This window comes from Pristiophorus japonicus, chromosome 18 (genome assembly GCF_044704955.1).
Source record: "Pristiophorus japonicus isolate sPriJap1 chromosome 18, sPriJap1.hap1, whole genome shotgun sequence".
Taxonomy (NCBI): domain Eukaryota; kingdom Metazoa; phylum Chordata; class Chondrichthyes; family Pristiophoridae; genus Pristiophorus; species Pristiophorus japonicus.
Window position 1 is genome coordinate 30633016 of NC_091994.1, and position 19430 is coordinate 30652445.

A 19430-nucleotide genomic window follows, 5' to 3' on the forward strand; every position below is an offset into this window, starting at 1 on the left:
TAATTTCACAGCAACAACAGAACCATCAACTACAAGTACCCAGACTTCCAGTGCAGCTCCAACCACTACATCAGCTCCCACATCAACAGCAGCAACAACTGCAGAGAGCACTACTGAAGCATCGACAACAGAGTCAACGACAAATCCAACAACAACAATCACTTCAACAAGTAGTGAGTATACTAGTCCAATATTATCAGCTGTTTCATTCTGATTCCACTTAATCAAATGCTGGATTAGAAATAAGTAATACAAAAAATTATATTGTTAGTTAGTCAGCAGTGGAGAAACATTTGCGAATTCACTTGCTGTTTTAATGCCATTGCAAATGGTTCTGTTTTATTACATCGTAATTTGCATTATATCTTAGTGTTAGCAGGAGATTGCAGATTGAGTGTTAATGCACATTTCTGAGTATTTTATTTCAAGTTTCCTGTTTGCCTCAATAACAACGTCAACTAATTTCACAGCAACAACAGAACCATTAACTACAAGTACCCAGACTTCCAGTGCAGCTCCGACCACTACATCAGCTCCCACATCAACAGCAGCAACAAGTACAGAGAGCACTACTGAAGCATTGACAACTGTATCAACGACAAATCCAACAACAATACTCACTTCTGCAAGTGGTGAGTATACATTTCCAATATTATCAGCTGTTTCATTCTGATTCCTCTTAATGAAGTGCTGAATTAGAAATACATAATATAAAAAATTATATTGGTATTATGTGAGCAAAAATATTACCGCGGAGAATCATTTGCAAATGCACTTGCTGTTTAAATGCTGTTTGTTTTATTACTCAGTAATTTGCATTATATCTAAGTGATAACAGAAGATAGTAGTTTGAGTGTTCATCCACATTTCTGAGTATTTTATTCCAAGTTTCCTGTTAGCTTTAGTAACAATGTCAACTACTTTCACAGCAACAACAGAACCATTAACGACAAGTACCCGGACTTCCAGTGCAGCTCCGACCACTACATCAGCTCCCACATCAACAGCAGCAACAACTACAGAGAGCACTACTGAAGCATCGACAACAGAGTCAACGACAAATCCAACAACAACACTCACTTCAGCAAGTGGTGAGTATAGTATAGTAGTCCAATATTATCAGCTATTTCATTCTGATTCCACTCAATCAAATGCTGGATTAGAAATAAGTAATACAAAAAATTATATTGTTAGTTAGTCAGCAGTGGAGAAACATTTGCGAATTCACTTGCTGTTTTAATGCCATTGCAAATGGTTCTGTTTTATTACGTAGTAATTTGCATTATATCTTAGTGTTAGCAGAAGATAGTAGTTTGAACGTTAATGCACATTCCTGCGTATTACATTCTAAGTTTCCTGTTTGCCTCAATAACACCGTCAACTAATTTCACAGCAACAACAGAACCATTAACTACAAGTACCCAGACTTCCAGTGCAGCTCCAATCACTACATCAGCTCCCACATCAACAGCAGCAACAACTACAGAGAGCACTACTGAAGCATCGACAACAGAGTCAACGACAAATCCAACAACAACAGTCACTTCTGCAAGTGGTGAGTATACAAGTCCAAAATTATCAGCTGTTTCATTCTGATTCCTCTCAATGAAATGCTGAATTCGAAATACATAATACAAAAAAGTGTATTTGTAGTTTGTCAGCAGCAACACTACAGGGGAGAATCATTTGCAAATGCACTTGCCATTTAAATGCCGTTGCAAATAGCGCTGTTTTATTGGAAAATGATTTGCATTATATTTCAGTGTTAACAGAAGATAGTAGTTTGAATTTTAATGCACATTTCTGAATATTTTATTCCAAGAATCCTGTTTGCCTCAATAACAATGTCAATTACTTTCACAGCAACAACAGAACCATCGTCTACAAGTGCACAGACATCCAGTGCAGCTCCGACCACTACATCAGCTCCCACATCAACAGCAGCAACAACGACAGCGAGCACTATTGAAGCATCGACAACTGAATCAACGACAAATCCAACAACAACAGTCACTTCTACAAGTGGTGAATATACGAGTCCACTTTTACCAGCTGTTTCATTCTGATTCCTCTCAATCAAATCGTGGATTAGAAATACATAATGTAAAAAATTATATTCGTACTTTGTCAGCAACAATAAGACAGGGGAGAATCAGTTGCAAATGCACTTGCTGTTTTACTGCTGTTGCAACATGGCTCTGTGTTTTATGACTAAATAATTTGTATTATTATACCTAAGTGTGACCAGAAGTTATTTGTTTGATTGGTAATGCACTTTTCTCATTATTTTATTGCAAATTACCTGTTAGCCTTAGTAACAATGTCAACTATTTTCACAGCAACAACAGAACCATTAACGACAAGTACCCAGACTTCCAGTGCAGCTCCGACCACTACATCAATTCCCACATCAACAGCAGCAACAACTACAGAGAGCACTACTGAAGCATCGACAACTGAATCAACGACAAATCCAACAACAACACTCACTTCAGCAAGTGGTGAGTATACTAGTCCAATATTATCAGCTATTTCATTCTGATTCCACTCAATCAAATGCTGGATTAGAAATAAGTAATACAAAAAATTATATTGGTCGTTAGTCAGCATTGGAGAAACATTTGCGAATGCACTTGCTGTTTTCATGCCATTGCAAATGGTTCTGTTTTATTACATCGTAATTTGCATTATATCTTAGTGTTAGCAGGAAATAGCAGATTGAGTGTTAATGCACATTTGAGTATTTTATTCCAAGTTTCCTGTTTGCCTCAATAACAACGTCAACTACTGTCACAGCAACAACAGAACCATTAACTACAAGTACACAGACTTCCAGTGCAGCTCCGACCACTACATCAGCTCCCACATCAACCGCAGCAACAACTACAGAGGCCACTACTGAAGCATTGACAACTTTATCAACGACAAATCCAACAACAACACTCACTTCAGCAAGTGGTGAGTAAACTAGTCCAATATTATCAGCTATTTCATTCTGATTCCTCTCAATGAAATGCTGAATTAGAAATACATAATACAAAAAAGTGCATTGGTAGTTTGTCAGCAGCAACACTACAGGGGAGAATAATTTGCAAATGCAATTGCCGTTTAAATGACGTTGCAAATATCGCTGTTTTATAAGACAATTATTTGCATTATATCGAAGTGTTAACAGAAAATAGTAGTTTGAGTGTTAATGCACATTTCTGAATATTATATTCCAAATTTCCTGTTTGCCTCAATAACACTGTCAACTAATTTCACAGCAACAACAGAACCATCAACTACAAGTACCCAGACTTCCAGTGCAGCTCCAACCACTACATCAGCTCCCACATCAACAGCAGCAACAACTGCAGAGAGCACTACTGAAGCATCGACAACTGAATCAACGACAAATCCAACAACAACAGTCACTTCAACAAGTAGTGAGTATACTAGTCCAATATTATCAGCTGTTTCATTCTGATTCCACTTAATCAAATGCTGGATTAGAAATAAGTAATACAAAAAATTATATTGTTAGTTAGTCAGCAGTGGAGAAACATTTGCGAATTCACTTGCTGTTTTAATGCCATTGCAAATGGTTCTGTTTTATTACATCGTAATTTGCATTATATCTTAGTGTTAGCAGGAGATTGCAGATTGAGTGTTAATGCACATTTCTGAGTATTTTATTTCAAGTTTCCTGTTTGCCTCAATAACAACGTCAACTAATTTCACAGCAACAACAGAACCATTAACTACAAGTACCCAGACTTCCAGTGCAGCTCCGACCACTACATCAGCTCCCACATCAACAGCAGCAACAAGTACAGAGAGCACTACTGAAGCATTGACAACTGTATCAACGACAAATCCAACAACAATACTCACTTCTGCAAGTGGTGAGTATACATTTCCAATATTATCAGCTGTTTCATTCTGATTCCTCTTAATGAAGTGCTGAATTAGAAATACATAATATAAAAAATTATATTGGTATTATGTGAGCAAAAATATTACCGCGGAGAATCATTTGCAAATGCACTTGCTGTTTAAATGCTGTTCCAAATGGCGCTATTTTATTGCTCAGTAATTTGCATTATATCTAAGTGATAACAGAAGATAGTAGTTTGAGTGTTCATCCACATTTCTGAGTATTTTATTCCAAGTTTCCTGTTAGCTTTAGTAACAATGTCAACTACTTTCACAGCAACAACAGAACCATTAACGACAAGTACCCGGACTTCCAGTGCAGCTCCAACCACTACATCAGCTCCCACATCAACAGCAGCAACAACTACAGAGAGCACTACTGAAGCATCGACAACAGAGTCAACGACAAATCCAACAACAACACTCACTTCAGCAAGTGGTGAGTATAGTATAGTAGTCCAATATTATCAGCTATTTCATTCTGATTCCACTCAATCAAATGCTGGATTAGAAATAAGTAATACAAAAAATTATATTGTTAGTTAGTCAGCAGTGGAGAAACATTTGCGAATTCACTTGCTGTTTTAATGCCATTGCAAATGGTTCTGTTTTATTACGTAGTAATTTGCATTATATCTTAGTGTTAGCAGAAGATAGTAGTTTGAACGTTAATGCACATTCCTGCGTATTACATTCTAAGTTTCCTGTTTGCCTCAATAACACCGTCAACTAATTTCACAGCAACAACAGAACCATTAACTACAAGTACCCAGACTTCCAGTGCAGCTCCAACCACTACATCAGCTCCCACATCAACAGCAGCAACAACTACAGAGAGCACTACTGAAGCATCGACAACAGAGTCAACGACAAATCCAACAACAACAGTCACTTCTGCAAGTGGTGAGTATACAAGTCCAAAATTATCAGCTGTTTCATTCTGATTCCTCTCAATGAAATGCTGAATTCGAAATACATAATACAAAAAAGTGTATTTGTAGTTTGTCAGCAGCAACACTACAGGGGAGAATCATTTGCAAATGCACTTGCCGTTTAAATGCCGTTGCAAATAGCGCTGTTTTATTGGAAAATGATTTGCATTATATTTCAGTGTTAACAGAAGATAGTAGTTTGAATTTTAATGCACATTTCTGAATATTTTATTCCAAGAATCCTGTTTGCCTCAATAACAATGTCAATTACTTTCACAGCAACAACAGAACCATCGTCTACAAGTGCACAGACATCCAGTGCAGCTCCGACCACTACATCAGCTCCCACATCAACAGCAGCAACAATGACAGCGAGCACTATTGAAGCATCGACAACTGAATCAACGACAAATCCAACAACAACAGTCACTTCTACAAGTGGTGAATATACGAGTCCACTTTTACCAGCTGTTTCATTCTGATTCCTCTCAATCAAATCGTGGATTAGAAATACATAATGTAAAAAATTATATTCGTACTTTGTCAGCAACAATAAGACAGGGGAGAATCAGTTGCAAATGCACTTGCTGTTTTACTGCTGTTGCAACATGGCTCTGTGTTTTATGACTAAATAATTTGTATTATTATACCTAAGTGTGACCAGAAGTTATTTGTTTGATTGGTAATGCACTTTTCTCATTATTTTATTGCAAATTACCTGTTAGCCTTAGTAACAATGTCAACTATTTTCACAGCAACAACAGAACCATTAACGACAAGTACCCAGACTTCCAGTGCAGCTCCGACCACTACATCAATTCCCACATCAACAGCAGCAACAACTACAGAGAGCACTACTGAAGCATCGACAACTGAATCAACGACAAATCCAACAACAACACTCACTTCAGCAAGTGGTGAGTATACTAGTCCAATATTATCAGCTATTTCATTCTGATTCCACTCAATCAAATGCTGGATTAGAAATAAGTAATACAAAAAATTATATTGGTCGTTAGTCAGCATTGGAGAAACATTTGCGAATGCACTTGCTGTTTTCATGCCATTGCAAATGGTTCTGTTTTATTACATCGTAATTTGCATTATATCTTAGTGTTAGCAGGAAATAGCAGATTGAGTGTTAATGCACATTTGAGTATTTTATTCCAAGTTTCCTGTTTGCCTCAATAACAACGTCAACTACTGTCACAGCAACAACAGAACCATTAACTACAAGTACACAGACTTCCAGTGCAGCTCCGACCACTACATCAGCTCCCACATCAACCGCAGCAACAACTACAGAGGCCACTACTGAAGCATTGACAACTTTATCAACGACAAATCCAACAACAACACTCACTTCAGCAAGTGGTGAGTAAACTAGTCCAATATTATCAGCTATTTCATTCTGATTCCTCTCAATGAAATGCTGAATTAGAAATACATAATACAAAAAAGTGCATTGGTAGTTTGTCAGCAGCAACACTACAGGGGAGAATAATTTGCAAATGCAATTGCCGTTTAAATGACGTTGCAAATATCGCTGTTTTATAAGACAATTATTTGCATTATATCGAAGTGTTAACAGAAAATAGTAGTTTGAGTGTTAATGCACATTTCTGAATATTATATTCCAAATTTCCTGTTTGCCTCAATAACACTGTCAACTAATTTCACAGCAACAACAGAACCATCAACTACAAGTACCCAGACTTCCAGTGCAGCTCCAACCACTACATCAGCTCCCACATCAACAGCAGCAACAACTGCAGAGAGCACTACTGAAGCATCGACAACTGAATCAACGACAAATCCAACAACAACAGTCACTTCAACAAGTAGTGAGTATACTAGTCCAATATTATCAGCTGTTTCATTCTGATTCCACTTAATCAAATGCTGGATTAGAAATAAGTAATACAAAAAATTATATTGTTAGTTAGTCAGCAGTGGAGAAACATTTGCGAATTCACTTGCTGTTTTAATGCCATTGCAAATGGTTCTGTTTTATTACATCGTAATTTGCATTATATCTTAGTGTTAGCAGGAGATTGCAGATTGAGTGTTAATGCACATTTCTGAGTATTTTATTTCAAGTTTCCTGTTTGCCTCAATAACAACGTCAACTAATTTCACAGCAACAACAGAACCATTAACTACAAGTACCCAGACTTCCAGTGCAGCTCCGACCACTACATCAGCTCCCACATCAACAGCAGCAACAAGTACAGAGAGCACTACTGAAGCATTGACAACTGTATCAACGACAAATCCAACAACAATACTCACTTCTGCAAGTGGTGAGTATACATTTCCAATATTATCAGCTGTTTCATTCTGATTCCTCTTAATGAAGTGCTGAATTAGAAATACATAATATAAAAAATTATATTGGTATTATGTGAGCAAAAATATTACCGCGGAGAATCATTTGCAAATGCACTTGCTGTTTAAATGCTGTTCCAAATGGCGCTATTTTATTGCTCAGTAATTTGCATTATATCTAAGTGATAACAGAAGATAGTAGTTTGAGTGTTCATCCACATTTCTGAGTATTTTATTCCAAGTTTCCTGTTAGCTTTAGTAACAATGTCAACTACTTTCACAGCAACAACAGAACCATTAACGACAAGTACCCGGACTTCCAGTGCAGCTCCAACCACTACATCAGCTCCCACATCAACAGCAGCAACAACTACAGAGAGCACTACTGAAGCATCGACAACAGAGTCAACGACAAATCCAACAACAACACTCACTTCAGCAAGTGGTGAGTATAGTATAGTAGTCCAATATTATCAGCTATTTCATTCTGATTCCACTCAATCAAATGCTGGATTAGAAATAAGTAATACAAAAAATTATATTGTTAGTTAGTCAGCAGTGGAGAAACATTTGCGAATTCACTTGCTGTTTTAATGCCATTGCAAATGGTTCTGTTTTATTACGTAGTAATTTGCATTATATCTTAGTGTTAGCAGAAGATAGTAGTTTGAACGTTAATGCACATTCCTGCGTATTACATTCTAAGTTTCCTGTTTGCCTCAATAACACCGTCAACTAATTTCACAGCAACAACAGAACCATTAACTACAAGTACCCAGACTTCCAGTGCAGCTCCAACCACTACATCAGCTCCCACATCAACAGCAGCAACAACTACAGAGAGCACTACTGAAGCATCGACAACAGAGTCAACGACAAATCCAACAACAACAGTCACTTCTGCAAGTGGTGAGTATACAAGTCCAAAATTATCAGCTGTTTCATTCTGATTCCTCTCAATGAAATGCTGAATTCGAAATACATAATACAAAAAAGTGTATTTGTAGTTTGTCAGCAGCAACACTACAGGGGAGAATCATTTGCAAATGCACTTGCCGTTTAAATGCCGTTGCAAATAGCGCTGTTTTATTGGAAAATGATTTGCATTATATTTCAGTGTTAACAGAAGATAGTAGTTTGAATTTTAATGCACATTTCTGAATATTTTATTCCAAGAATCCTGTTTGCCTCAATAACAATGTCAATTACTTTCACAGCAACAACAGAACCATCGTCTACAAGTGCACAGACATCCAGTGCAGCTCCGACCACTACATCAGCTCCCACATCAACAGCAGCAACAATGACAGCGAGCACTATTGAAGCATCGACAACTGAATCAACGACAAATCCAACAACAACAGTCACTTCTACAAGTGGTGAATATACGAGTCCACTTTTACCAGCTGTTTCATTCTGATTCCTCTCAATCAAATCGTGGATTAGAAATACATAATGTAAAAAATTATATTCGTACTTTGTCAGCAACAATAAGACAGGGGAGAATCAGTTGCAAATGCACTTGCTGTTTTACTGCTGTTGCAACATGGCTCTGTGTTTTATGACTAAATAATTTGTATTATTATACCTAAGTGTGACCAGAAGTTATTTGTTTGATTGGTAATGCACTTTTCTCATTATTTTATTGCAAATTACCTGTTAGCCTTAGTAACAATGTCAACTATTTTCACAGCAACAACAGAACCATTAACGACAAGTACCCAGACTTCCAGTGCAGCTCCGACCACTACATCAATTCCCACATCAACAGCAGCAACAACTACAGAGAGCACTACTGAAGCATCGACAACTGAATCAACGACAAATCCAACAACAACACTCACTTCAGCAAGTGGTGAGTATACTAGTCCAATATTATCAGCTATTTCATTCTGATTCCACTCAATCAAATGCTGGATTAGAAATAAGTAATACAAAAAATTATATTGGTCGTTAGTCAGCATTGGAGAAACATTTGCGAATGCACTTGCTGTTTTCATGCCATTGCAAATGGTTCTGTTTTATTACATCGTAATTTGCATTATATCTTAGTGTTAGCAGGAAATAGCAGATTGAGTGTTAATGCACATTTGAGTATTTTATTCCAAGTTTCCTGTTTGCCTCAATAACAACGTCAACTACTGTCACAGCAACAACAGAACCATTAACTACAAGTACACAGACTTCCAGTGCAGCTCCGACCACTACATCAGCTCCCACATCAACCGCAGCAACAACTACAGAGGCCACTACTGAAGCATTGACAACTTTATCAACGACAAATCCAACAACAACACTCACTTCAGCAAGTGGTGAGTAAACTAGTCCAATATTATCAGCTATTTCATTCTGATTCCTCTCAATGAAATGCTGAATTAGAAATACATAATACAAAAAAGTGCATTGGTAGTTTGTCAGCAGCAACACTACAGGGGAGAATAATTTGCAAATGCAATTGCCGTTTAAATGACGTTGCAAATATCGCTGTTTTATAAGACAATTATTTGCATTATATCGAAGTGTTAACAGAAAATAGTAGTTTGAGTGTTAATGCACATTTCTGAATATTATATTCCAAATTTCCTGTTTGCCTCAATAACACTGTCAACTAATTTCACAGCAACAACAGAACCATCAACTACAAGTACCCAGACTTCCAGTGCAGCTCCAACCACTACATCAGCTCCCACATCAACAGCAGCAACAACTGCAGAGAGCACTACTGAAGCATCGACAACTGAATCAACGACAAATCCAACAACAACAGTCACTTCAACAAGTAGTGAGTATACTAGTCCAATATTATCAGCTGTTTCATTCTGATTCCACTTAATCAAATGCTGGATTAGAAATAAGTAATACAAAAAATTATATTGTTAGTTAGTCAGCAGTGGAGAAACATTTGCGAATTCACTTGCTGTTTTAATGCCATTGCAAATGGTTCTGTTTTATTACATCGTAATTTGCATTATATCTTAGTGTTAGCAGGAGATTGCAGATTGAGTGTTAATGCACATTTCTGAGTATTTTATTTCAAGTTTCCTGTTTGCCTCAATAACAACGTCAACTAATTTCACAGCAACAACAGAACCATTAACTACAAGTACCCAGACTTCCAGTGCAGCTCCGACCACTACATCAGCTCCCACATCAACAGCAGCAACAAGTACAGAGAGCACTACTGAAGCATCGACAACTGTATCAACGACAAATCCAACAACAATACTCACTTCTGCAAGTGGTGAATATACGAGTCCACTTTTACCAGCTGTTTCATTCTGATTCCTCTCAATCAAATCGTGGATTAGAAATACATAATGTAAAAAATTATATTCGTACTTTGTCAGCAACAATAAGACAGGGGAGAATCAGTTGTAAATGCACTTGCTGTTTTACTGCTGTTGCAACATGGCTCTGTGTTTTATGACTAAATAATTTGTATTATTATACCTAAGTGTGACCAGAAGTTATTTGTTTGATTGGTAATGCACTTTTCTCATTATTTTATTGCAAATTACCTGTTAGCCTTAGTAACAATGTCAACTATTTTCACAGCAACAACAGAACCATTAACTACAAGTACCCAGACTTCCAGTGCAGCTCCAACCACTACATCAGCTCCCACATCAACAGCAGCAACAACTACAGAGAGCACTACTGAAGCATCGACAACAGAGTCAACGACAAATCCAACAACAACAGTCACTTCTGCAAGTGGTGAGTATACAAGTCCAAAATTATCAGCTATTTCATTCTGATTCCACTCAATCAAATGCTGGATTAGAAATAAGTAATACAAAAAATTATATTGGTCGTTAGTCAGCATTGGAGAAACATTTGCGAATGCACTTGCTGTTTTCATGCCATTGCAAATGGTTCTGTTTTATTACATCGTAATTTGCATTATATCTTAGTGTTAGCAGGAAATAGCAGATTGAGTGTTAATGCACATTTGAGTATTTTATTCCAAGTTTCCTGTTTGCCTCAATAACAACGTCAACTAATTTCACAGCAACAACAGAACCATTAACTACAAGTACACAGACTTCCAGTGCAGCTCCAACCACTACATCAGCTCCCACATCAACAGCAGCAACAACTGCAGAGGCCACTACTGAAGCATTGACAACTTTACCAACGACAAATCCAACAACAACACTCACTTCAGCAAGTGGTGAGTAAACTAGTCCAATATTATCAGCTATTTCATTCTGATTCCTCTCAATGAAATGCTGAATTAGAAATACATAATACAAAAAAGTGTATTGGTAGTTTGTCAGCAGCAACACTACAGGGGAGAATAATTTGCAAATGCAATTGCCGTTTAAATGACGTTGCAAATAGCGCTGTTTTATAAGACAATTATTTGCATTATATCGAAGTGTTAACAGAAAATAGTAGTTTGAGTGTTAATGCACATTTCTGAATATTATATTCCAAGTTTCCTGTTTGCCTCAATAACACTGTCAACTAATTTCACAGCAACCACAGAACCATCAACTACAAGTACCCAGACTTCCAGTGCAGCTCCGACCACTACATCAGCTCCCACATCAACAGCAGCAACAACTGCAGAGAGCACTACTGAAGCATCGACAACTGTATCAACGACAAATCCAACAACAACAGTCACTTCAGCAAGTGGTGAGTATACTAGTCCAATATTATCAGCTGTTTCATTCTGATTCCACTCAATCAAATGCTGGATTAGAAATAAGTAATACAAAAAATTATATTGTTAGTTAGTCAGCAGTGGAGAAACATTTGCGAATTCACTTGCTGTTTTAATGCCATTGCAAATGGTTCTGTTTTATTACATCGTAATTTGCATTATATCTTAGTGTTAGCAGGAGATTGCAGATTGAGTGTTAATGCACATTTCTGAGTATTTTATTTCAAGTTTCCTGTTTGCCTCAATAACAACGTCAACTAATTTCACAGCAACAACAGAACCATTAACTACAAGTACACAGACTTCCAGTGCAGCTCCAACCACTACATCAGCTCCCACATCAACAGCAGCAACAACTGCAGAGAGCACTACTGAAGCATTGACAACTGTATCAACGACAAATCCAACAACAATACTCACTTCTGCAAGTGGTGAGTATACATTTCCAATATTATCAGCTGTTTCATTCTGATTCCTCTTAATGAAGTGCTGAATTAGAAATACATAATATAAAAAATTATATTGGTATTATGTGAGCAAAAATATTACCGCGGAGAATCATTTGCAAATGCACTTGCTGTTTAAATGCTGTTCCAAATGGCGCTGTTTTATTACTCAGTAATTTGCATTATATCTAAGTGATAACAGAAGATAGTAGTTTGAGTGTTCATCCACATTTCTGAGTATTTTATTCCAAGTTTCCTGTTAGCTTTAGTAACAATGTCAACTACTTTCACAGCAACAACAGAACCATTAACGACAAGTACCCGGACTTCCAGTGCAGCTCCGACCACTACATCAGCTCCCACATCAACAGCAGCAACAACTACAGAGAGCACTACTGAAGCATCGACAACAGAGTCAACGACAAATCCAACAACAACACTCACTTCAGCAAGTGGTGAGTATAGTATAGTAGTCCAATATTATCAGCTATTTCATTCTGATTCCACTCAATCAAATGCTGGATTAGAAATAAGTAATACAAAAAATTATATTGTTAGTTAGTCAGCAGTGGAGAAACATTTGCGAATTCACTTGCTGTTTTAATGCCATTGCAAATGGTTCTGTTTTATTACGTAGTAATTTGCATTATATCTTAGTGTTAGCAGAAGATAGTAGTTTGAACGTTAATGCACATTCCTGCGTATTACATTCTAAGTTTCCTGTTTGCCTCAATAACACCGTCAACTAATTTCACAGCAACAACAGAACCATTAACTACAAGTACCCAGACTTCCAGTGCAGCTCCAACCACTACATCAGCTCCCACATCAACAGCAGCAACAACTACAGAGAGCACTACTGAAGCATCGACAACAGAGTCAACGACAAATCCAACAACAACAGTCACTTCTGCAAGTGGTGAGTATACAAGTCCAAAATTATCAGCTGTTTCATTCTGATTCCTCTCAATGAAATGCTGAATTCGAAATACATAATACAAAAAAGTGTATTTGTAGTTTGTCAGCAGCAACACTACAGGGGAGAATCATTTGCAAATGCACTTGCCGTTTAAATGCCGTTGCAAATAGCGCTGTTTTATTGGAAAATGATTTGCATTATATTTCAGTGTTAACAGAAGATAGTAGTTTGAATTTTAATGCACATTTCTGAATATTTTATTCCAAGAATCCTGTTTGCCTCAATAACAATGTCAATTACTTTCACAGCAACAACAGAACCATCGTCTACAAGTGCACAGACATCCAGTGCAGCTCCGACCACTACATCAGCTCCCACATCAACAGCAGCAACAACGACAGCGAGCACTATTGAAGCATCGACAACTGAATCAACGACAAATCCAACAACAACAGTCACTTCTACAAGTGGTGAATATACGAGTCCACTTTTACCAGCTGTTTCATTCTGATTCCTCTCAATCAAATCGTGGATTAGAAATACATAATGTAAAAAATTATATTCGTACTTTGTCAGCAACAATAAGACAGGGGAGAATCAGTTGCAAATGCACTTGCTGTTTTACTGCTGTTGCAACATGGCTCTGTGTTTTATGACTAAATAATTTGTATTATTATACCTAAGTGTGACCAGAAGTTATTTGTTTGATTGGTAATGCACTTTTCTCATTATTTTATTGCAAATTACCTGTTAGCCTTAGTAACAATGTCAACTATTTTCACAGCAACAACAGAACCATTAACGACAAGTACCCAGACTTCCAGTGCAGCTCCGACCACTACATCAATTCCCACATCAACAGCAGCAACAACTAGAGAGAGCACTACTGAAGCATCGACAACAGAGTCAACGACAAATCCAACAACAACACTCACTTCAGCAAGTGGTGAGTATACTAGTCCAATATTATCAGCTGTTTCATTCTGATTCCACTCAATCAAATGCTGGATTAGAAGTAAGTAATACAAAAAATTATATTGTTAGTTAGTCAGCAGTGGAGAAACATTTGCGAATTCACTTGCTGTTTTCATGCCATTGCAAATGGTTCTGTTTTATTACATCGTAATTTGCATTATATCTTAGTGTTAGCAGGAAATAGCAGATTGAGTGTTAATGCACATTTGAGTATTTTATTCCAAGTTTCCTGTTTGCCTCAATAACAACGTCAACTACTGTCACAGCAACAACAGAACCATTAACTACAAGTACACAGACTTCCAGTGCAGCTCCGACCACTACATCAGCTCCCACATCAACAGCAGCAACAACTACAGAGAGCACTACTGAAGCATCGACAACAGAGTCAACGACAAATCCAACAACAATAGTCACTTCAGCAAGTGGTGAGTATACAAGTCCAAAATTATCAGCTGTTTCATTCTGATTCCTCTCAATGAAATGCTGAATTCGAAATACATAATACAAAAAAGTATATTTGTAGTTTGTCAGCAGCAACACGACAGGGGAGAATCATTTGCAAATGCACTTGCCGTTTAAATGCCGTTGCAAATAGCGCTGTTTTATTGGAAAATGATTTGCATTATATTTCAGTGTTAACAGAAGATAGTAGTTTGAATTTTAATGCACATTTAGAATATTTTATTCCAAGAATCCTGTTTGCCTCAATAACAATGTCAATTACTTTCACAGCAACAACAGAACCATCGTCTACAAGTGCACAGACGTACAGTGCAGCTCCGACCACTACATCAGCTCCCACATCAACAGCAGCAACAACGACAGCGAGCACTATTGAAGCATCGACAACTGAATCAACGACAAATCCAACAACAACAGTCACTTCTACAAGTGGTGAATATACGAGTCCACTTTTACCAGCTGTTTCATTCTGATTCCTCTCAATCAAATCGTGGATTAGAAATACATAATGTAAAAAATTATATTCGTACTTTGTCAGCAACAATAAGACAGGGGAGAATCAGTTGCAAATGCACTTGCTGTTTTACTGCTGTTGCAACATGGCTCTGTGTTTTATGACTAAATAATTTGTATTATTATACCTAAGTGTGACCAGAAGTTATTTGTTTGATTGGTAATGCACTTTTCTCATTATTTTATTGCAAATTACCTGTTAACCTTAGTAACAATGTCAACTATTTTCACAGCAACAACAGAACCATTAACGACAAGTACCCAGACTTCCAGTGCAGCTCCGACCACTACATCAGCTCCCACATCAACAGCAGCAACAACTACAGAGAGCACTACTGAAGCATCGACAACAGAGTCAATGACAAATCCAACAACAACACTCACTTCAGCAAGTGGTGAGTAAACTAGTCCAATATTATCAGCTATTTCATTCTGATTCCTCTCAATGAAATGCTGAATTAGAAATACATAATACAAAAAAGTGTATTGGTAGTTTGTCAGCAGCAACACTACAGGGGAGAATAATTTGCAAATGCAATTGCCGTTTAAATGACGTTGCAAATAGCGCTGTTTTATAAGACAATTATTTGCATTATATCGAAGTGTTAACAGAAAATAGTAGTTTGAGTGTTAATGCACATTTCTGAATATTATATTCCAAGTTTCCTGTTTGCCTCAATAACACTGTCAACTAATTTCACAGCAACAACAGAACCATCAACTACAAGTACCCAGACTTCCAGTGCAGCTCCGACCACTACATCAGCTCCCACATCAACAGCAGCAACAACTACAGAGAGCACTACTGAAGCATCGACAACTGAATCAACGACAAATCCAACAACAACACTCACTTCAGCAAGTGGTGAGTAAACTAGTCCAATATTATCAGCTATTTCATTCTGATTCCTCTCAATGAAATGCTGAATTAGAAATACATAATACAAAAAAGTGTATTGGTAGTTTGTCAGCAGCAACACTACAGGGGAGAATAATTTGCAAATGCAATTGCCGTTTAAATGACGTTGCAAATAGCGCTGTTTTATAAGACAATTATTTGCATTATATCGAAGTGTTAACAGAAAATAGTAGTTTGAGTGTTAATGCACATTTCTGAATATTATATTCCAAGTTTCCTGTTTGCCTCAATAACACTGTCAACTAATTTCACAGCAACAACAGAACCATCAACTACAAGTACCCAGACTTCCAGTGCAGCTCCAACCACTACATCAGCTCCCACATCAACAGCAGCAACAACTACAGAGAGCACTACTGAAGCATCGACAACTGTATCAACGACAAATCCAACAACAACAGTCACTTCAGCAAGTAGTGAGTATACTAGTCCAATATTATCAGCTGTTTCATTCTGATTCCACTCAATCAAATGCTGGATTAGAAATAAGTAATACAAAAAATTATATTGTTAGTTAGTCAGCAGTGGAGAAACATTTGCGAATGCACTTGCTGTTTTAATGCCATTGCAAATGGTTCTGTTTTATTACATCGTAATTTGCATTATATCTTAGTGTTAGCAGGAGATTGCAGATTGAGTGTTAATGCACATTTCTGAGTATTTTATTTCAAGTTTCCTGTTTGCCTCAATAACAACATCAACTACTGTCACAGCAACAACAGAACCATTAACTACAAGTACACAGACTTCCAGTGCAGCTCCGACCACTACATCAGCTCCCACATCAACAGCAGCAACAACCACAGAGAGCACTACTGAAGCATTGACAACAGAGTCAACGACAAATCCAACAACAACAATCACTTCAGCAAGTTGTGAGTATACTAGTCCAATATTATCAGCTATTTCATTCTGATTCCACTCAATAAAATGCTGGATTAGAAATAAGTAATACAAAAAATTATATTGTTAGTTAGTCAGCAGTGGAGAAACATTTGCGAATTCACTTGCTGTTTTAATGCCATTGCAAATGGTTCTGTTTTATTACGTAGTAATTTGCATTATATCTTAGTGTTAGCAGGAAATAGCAGATTGAGTGTTAATGCACATTTGAGTATTTTATTTCAAGTTTCCTGTTTGCCTCAATAACAACGTCAACTAATTTCACAGCAACAACAGAACCATTAACTACAAGTACCCAGACTTCCAGTGCAGCTCCAACCACTACATCAGCTCCCACATCAACAGCAGCAACAACTGCAGAGAGCACTACTGAAGCATTGACAACTTTATCAACGACAAATCCAACAACAACACTCACTTCAGCAAGTGGTGAGTAAACTAGTCCAATATTATCAGCTATTTCATTCTGATTCCTCTCAATGAAATGCTGAATTAGAAATACATAATACAAAAAAGTGTATTGGTAGTTTGTCAGCAGCAACACTACAGGGGAGAATAATTTGCAAATGCAATTGCCGTTTAAATGACGTTGCAAATAGCGCTGTTTTATAAGACAATTATTTGCATTATATCGAAGTGTTAACAGAAAATAGTAGTTTGAGTGTTAATGCACATTTCTGAATATTATATTCCAAGTTTCCTGTTTGCCTCAATAACACTGTCAACTAATTTCACAGCAACAACAGAACCATCAACTACAAGTACCCAGACTTCCAGTGCAGCTCCAACCACTACATCAGCTCCCACATCAACAGCAGCAACAACTGCAGAGAGCACTACTGATGCATCGACAACAGAGTCAACGACAAATCCAACAACAACACTCACTTCAGCAAGTGGTGAGTATACTAGTCCAATATTATCAGCTGTTTCATTCTGATTCCACTCAATCAAATGCTGGATTAGAAATAAGTAATACAAAAAATTATATTGTTAGTTAGTCAGCAGTGGAGAAACATTTGCGAATTCACTTGCTGTTTTAATGCCATTGCAAATGGTTCTGTTTTATTACATCGTAATTTGCATTATATCTTAGTGTTAGCAGGAGATTGCAGATTGAGTGTTAATGCACATTTCTGAGTATTTTATTTCAAGTTTCCTGTTTGCCTCAATAACAACGTCAACTAATTTCACAGCAACAACAGAACCATTAACTACAAGTACACAGACTTCCAGTGCAGCTCCAACCACTACATCAGCTCCCACATCAACAGCAGCAACAACTGCAGAGAGCACTACTGAAGCATTGACAACTGAATCAACGACAAATCCAACAACAACACTCACTTCTGCAAGTGGTGAGTATACATTTCCAATATTATCAGCTGTTTCATTCTGATTCCTCTTAATGAAGTGCTGAATTAGAAATACATAATATAAAAAATTATATTGGTATTATGTGAGCAAAAATATTACCGCGGAGAATCATTTGCAAATGCACTTGCTGTTTAAATGCTGTTCCAAATGGCGCTGTTTTATTGCTCAGTAATTTGCATTATATCTAAGTGATAACAGAAGATAGTAGTTTGAGTGTTCATCCACATTTCTGAGTATTTTATTCCAATTTTCCTATTTGCCTCAATAATACCGTCAACTAATTTCACAGCAACAACAGAACCATTAACTACAAGTACCCAGACTTCCAGTGCAGCTCCAACCACTACATCAGCTTCCACATCAACAGCAGCAACAACTACAGAGAGCACTACTGAAGCATCGACAACAGAGTCAACGACAAATCCAACAACAATAGTCACTTCAGCAAGTGGTGAGTATACAAGTCCAAAATTATCAGCTGTTTCATTCTGATTCCTCTCAATGAAATGCTGAATTCGAAATACATAATACAAAAAAGTATATTTGTAGTTTGTCAGCAGCAACACTACAGGGGAGAATCATTTGCAAATGCACTTGCCGTTTAAATGCCGTTGCAAATAGCGCTGTTTTATTGGAAAATGATTTGCATTATATTTCAGTGTTAACAGAAGATAGTAGTTTGAATTTTAATGCACATTTAGAATATTTTATTCCAAGAATCCTGTTTGCCTCAATAACAATGTCAATTACTTTCACAGCAACAACAGAACCATCGTCTACAAGTGCACAGACGTCCAGTGCAGCTCCGACCACTACATCAGCTCCCACATCAACAGCAGCAACAACGACAGCGAGCACTATTGAAGCATCGACAACTGAATCAACGACAAATCCAACAACAACAGTCACTTCTACAAGTGGTGAATATACGAGTACACTTTTACCAGCTGTTTCATTCTGATTCCTCTCAATCAAATCGTGGATTAGAAATACATAATGTAAAAAATTATATTCGTACTTTGTCAGCAACAATAAGACAGGGGAGAATCAGTTGCAAATGCAC

General features: G+C 37.2%; 1 protein-coding gene and 3 long non-coding RNA genes across 4 annotated transcripts; all 4 read left to right on the plus strand.

Moving 5' to 3' along the window:
* The first annotated feature begins 1503 nt into the window (after nt 1-1503).
* LOC139229180 (uncharacterized) lies at nt 1504-2411 on the plus strand. The gene is made up of 3 exons (XR_011587678.1): nt 1504-1555; nt 1864-2025; nt 2340-2411. It is a non-coding gene; the product is annotated as an uncharacterized lncRNA (long non-coding RNA).
* A 2362-nt stretch (nt 2412-4773) lies between these two features.
* On the plus strand, nt 4774-5699 carry LOC139229181 (uncharacterized). The gene is made up of 3 exons (XR_011587679.1): nt 4774-4821; nt 5130-5291; nt 5606-5699. It is a non-coding gene; the product is annotated as an uncharacterized lncRNA (long non-coding RNA).
* Nucleotides 5700-8039: 2340 nt separating this feature from the next.
* On the plus strand, nt 8040-8965 carry LOC139229183 (uncharacterized). The gene is made up of 3 exons (XR_011587680.1): nt 8040-8087; nt 8396-8557; nt 8872-8965. It is a non-coding gene; the product is annotated as an uncharacterized lncRNA (long non-coding RNA).
* A 4539-nt stretch (nt 8966-13504) lies between these two features.
* LOC139229013 (integumentary mucin A.1-like) lies at nt 13505-15571 on the plus strand. Its single transcript, XM_070860677.1, has 4 exons — nt 13505-13685; nt 14577-14618; nt 14926-15087; nt 15402-15571. Exons 1-4 carry the CDS (start codon nt 13505-13507, stop codon nt 15569-15571), a joined length of 555 nt encoding a protein of 184 aa, XP_070716778.1.
* The last annotated feature ends 3859 nt before the right edge of the window (nt 15572-19430 follow it).